This window comes from Meleagris gallopavo, chromosome 7 (genome assembly GCF_000146605.3).
Source record: "Meleagris gallopavo isolate NT-WF06-2002-E0010 breed Aviagen turkey brand Nicholas breeding stock chromosome 7, Turkey_5.1, whole genome shotgun sequence".
Taxonomy (NCBI): domain Eukaryota; kingdom Metazoa; phylum Chordata; class Aves; order Galliformes; family Phasianidae; genus Meleagris; species Meleagris gallopavo.
The window spans coordinates 29,498,310-29,502,383 of NC_015017.2; the positions used below are offsets into that span (position 1 = coordinate 29,498,310).

General features: G+C 35.2%; 1 protein-coding gene across 1 annotated transcript in view; it reads right to left on the reverse strand.

Moving 5' to 3' along the window:
- Positions 1-4,074, reverse strand: part of LOC116216848 (nebulin-like) — a gene marked incomplete at its 5' end in the record, with an annotated part of 7,806 nt that overhangs the window by 1,545 nt on the left and 2,187 nt on the right. Inside the window, 6 exons of the mRNA XM_031554314.1 lie at positions 4-227; positions 669-980; positions 1,462-1,569; positions 2,231-2,335; positions 3,121-3,324; positions 4,035-4,067. Of these exons, the coding sequence (XP_031410174.1) occupies positions 4-227; positions 669-980; positions 1,462-1,569; positions 2,231-2,335; positions 3,121-3,324; positions 4,035-4,067 (986 nt within the window). The remainder of the gene's footprint in view (positions 1-3; positions 228-668; positions 981-1,461; positions 1,570-2,230; positions 2,336-3,120; positions 3,325-4,034; positions 4,068-4,074) is intronic.

The following is a 4,074-nucleotide window of genomic DNA, read 5'->3' on the forward strand; positions in this document are numbered from 1 at the left end:
TGCTGAATTGAATTAGGACTCACCTTATTCATCATCTCCGCATTATGCTTAGCTAAGTTCATCTCCAGAGAATCAGTAACACTCGTAAACTTGATGGTGTCTGGAGGCTGACGGTACACTTTATCACTCAAGATCTGTCCTGCCCTCTTGGCTTTTTCAATACCCAAGGAACCAATGGGGACCCAACCAATGCCGCGCATCCACTCAAGGTCTGACTTGTAGAAATTCTGTTACAAAAAAAAAAAAAGAAAAAAGAAAAAAACAAAAAACAAATACAACCAAATGAGAAATTCTAATAATGTCAATTACACATCTTTTCACAAGTGTTTAAGTAAACTCACCATCAATTTTTAACACAAATAAAACTCAAAGCCCAGAAAAAAACTTCAAAGAAATCACTGCATTTCATCTAGACACAGAATTCCATCTAGATACAAGTTTCACAATTCAAGACAAATAATAAATAGCTCAAAAAGGCCATATCAGACAACTTCATTTAAATATCAACAAGCTAACATATGCTCTTGTAGATCTGAATTTCAGTACACCGTACAACTTTAAAATTATCTTTAAAATCGTGTTCTATCACATTTGTACGTGATGTTCTCATCCACCTATGTGAAATATCCAATACGTTTCTTTCCAAAAATGAAATTAGAGGTACTCACATCACTCTGCAGGTCATAGGCCTTCTTAGCATGGATAACATCATTCTGGTCCGGCAGGCAGATCCACTGATGCAGATAGTGGCGGTAATCAACATCGCTGACCAGCTCCTGACATTTCTTGGCCAACACGATTCCCAGCATGTCCACGGGGCTGCTGAAGTGCGTCTTGGTCTTCTCAAAGGCTTTCTTGTACTCCCTGTCACTCTGGATCTTGGCTACGTGCATCGACCACATCATCTTGGGATCGTCCTCTATGTTGCGGGCTCCAATGTGGTGGCCAAGCTGCTTGCGATACTCTTCTTTATACTTGTACTGAAATATATATCAAGATATTATATTTATATATACAACATAATATCAGTTACCCAGGTAAAATGTTTCAATAATAAACTCTCTATAAAGTTTTCTGTAATCCACAGCCAACAAATATACATTTAAAGTAACTCTGGGGCTAATAATATGGAACCCCAGGTTAAATTTCTGAGATTTGTATTAGAGCAGTAAACAGAGCTGAATAAATTTTTTTGGAAGAAATTCTTCTCTAATGTTACTGAGAAATAATCTTGTTTCTGAAGATTTAACTACACATACAGCTAAGAACATGACAGCAGCATTATCTTGTCCATATCTTTTACAATTAGGCCTCCTTTATACATACATAATTTATTTCCAAATTGCATTCTTTAGATGAGAGTTAAATTTAAACTTCTTTTACAGAAATAATCCGAACATTTTTATATTGTAGAGATCTGACGTCAGAACACACAAAAAAAACAAGATATTAGTGTCTTACATCACTGGCAATTTGCCTGGATGCTTTGGCAGCCTGAATTGGGATAGCATCACTTCTCAAATCATAGCCTTTCTTTTTTGCTTCTTCCATGGCTTGTTTGTACAGTTTCTAGGTAAAGAATTAAACAACAGGATTAATGTAGCTAAACACCATATGTTGCGTTCTGTGCAAAACAAATTGCTTGTGAATAGGTAAAACATATCATTAAGATTTATTCTATCCTGGTTTTATCTAACTTCATTCAGTTTAGATTCATGAGTTACTAACCTGGAGATTGGAATTAAGGAAGATTTTTGCTTATTACACTAACAACTTTTTCCTTCTGAACTTTGATCACATAACATACATTACAACTTGACAGATAAACTATTCCTCCACATACAAGTAGAATAAAGCTTTCTAAAACCGCCTCTTACTGATGTGAATATTTCTGCCTAAACTAACTGAACACTGGGAACAATAATCATCACAACTGTGAAGGAATTATTTTTTGGCATCTCTAATGTTGGAATGAATTTTGCACTTTTCCTGCAATATATATAATGGCAGAAAGAACCTCCCAAAATTCAGAGACACACTTTTCACAGAATTTATTCAAAGCAGTGATCACAGATATATGGATGTATGTACGTACTACAAATTATGTTTCAAAAGTCACAATTTTGATTACAGGTATTTGGTGTTACTTAAATTAATTAATCTATAAAAATATATATATTAGGGTTATAAGAATATTAACACAGAACCTATGGAGATCTAACACACTCACTTCACTGTAGTTATGCATATTCTGTTTTGCCAGTATGATTTCAGGTGTGTCAGGCATGATGTGAACTTCTGTCTTGTCTTTATCCCAGGCCTCAGTATACAAACGCTGCAGGAGAAATGCCATAGGTTAAGCAAAGAAAAAAAAGATGGCAACTCAGAGATCCCATAAAAAAGAAGAACGTAGTCCTAGTCTACAAAGCCCTTATTTCTTACACAGTAGTGAGATTTTATGTTCATTTCTCTAAGTGTTTAAATTTCAGGTTAAGCATTCGTAATGTAGAAACAATTCTGCTTCAAAGAAAATAGTTAGAAAAAGGGCTTTCCACGGAATGCACATCAGACACACAGATCTAAACTCTACAAACAACAGCTCACTCAAAGAGGAAAGGGCTTTATTGACATAAATAGGGTTGAATGAGATTAGGGCATCAGATTCACAAAAATACTTACATTGTAAGAACTATCCTGAATTGTTTAAAATACAGATATTTCAAAGACTGCTTTGAAACAAATAATTTATTAACTCCTACATCACTAGAAACCTTTGATCAATCATTAGACAAGTAGCTAAATTTTATATCAAAAATTGGATGAAAGATAACATGCTACTAAATACTTACGAGAGCATGTGAAGAGCTTCAAAACTTTTAATTACAATTTAACTTGTAAGATACTGCTATGTATATTAGCAGCTGCTAAGAATAAGTTACATTCTTGGTAATCAACAAGTAACTTGCTATGCTGAATACTCATGCAGCAACCACAGAATTGTACTTCTAGACTTCTACCTCACAACTGCAGCATTATTTGTGATCACGTTATTTCTAGTCTTCTGTCTCCAAGGGTTAGCAGGAGAATGCCAATATGTTGCTGAATTGAATTAGGACTCACCTTATTCATCATCTCTGCATTATGCTTAGCTAAGTTCATCTCCAGAGAATCAGTAACACTCGTAAACTTGATGGTGTCTGGAGGCTGACGGTACACTTTATCACTCAAGATCTGTCCTGCCCTCTTGGCTTTTTCAATATCCAAGGAACCAATGGGGACCCAACCAATGCCACGCATCCACTCAAGGTCTGACTTGTAGAAATTCTGTTACAAAAAAATAGGAAGACAGACATCTTTTTAAATTCCAGTTAAACTTCACATATATAATATGAAAACAATGCTTGCTTTCAATTAGTCATTTTTCTTCTAGTTCAGTCCGCAAAATAATCTTCGTTAACCACAGATCTAGATCCCAAACTTACTCCAAGCTATAACTCTCCCAACAGCATGCAGGAGAATGGCCAAGAAGTAATTAGAGGAAATTAAGACTTGGAAATTCAGAATAAGTGTTTCCTGCAATATAAGTTCCTAACAATGAGGAGGTCATTCACAAAGAAAGAGCAAGTTCTATTTTAAATCATTTTCTCAAATGGAAAAGGAGGAGCATTAACCTCTACAGTCATACAAATTAAAGAAAAATTCTAAGCAAGAAGTAAACTTAACACGGAGTTAGTCTGCCAAAAATGGCACTAAGGTTCTGCATTATGATAGTACAAAGAGAATTCCCTTCCATTCTGCTAAGAGATTAGCTGAACTAAAACCTTCATAGTACTCAACCTTCCATATTTATATTCACTACTAAGAGTCCTCTGATCTTGCCTTGGAACAATTACAGAGAAACAAAATGAGAAAAACTACCGTGTGAGAGAGACAGTTCAAAAAGCTCCTACGTTTTGCATGCAGCAGCTTGTACCTTTTGTATGTTAAGCAAAAGAAATTACATACAATTTTGAAGTTGATCAGTAAGTACTCACATCACTCTGCAGGTCATAGGCCTTCTTAGCATGGATAACA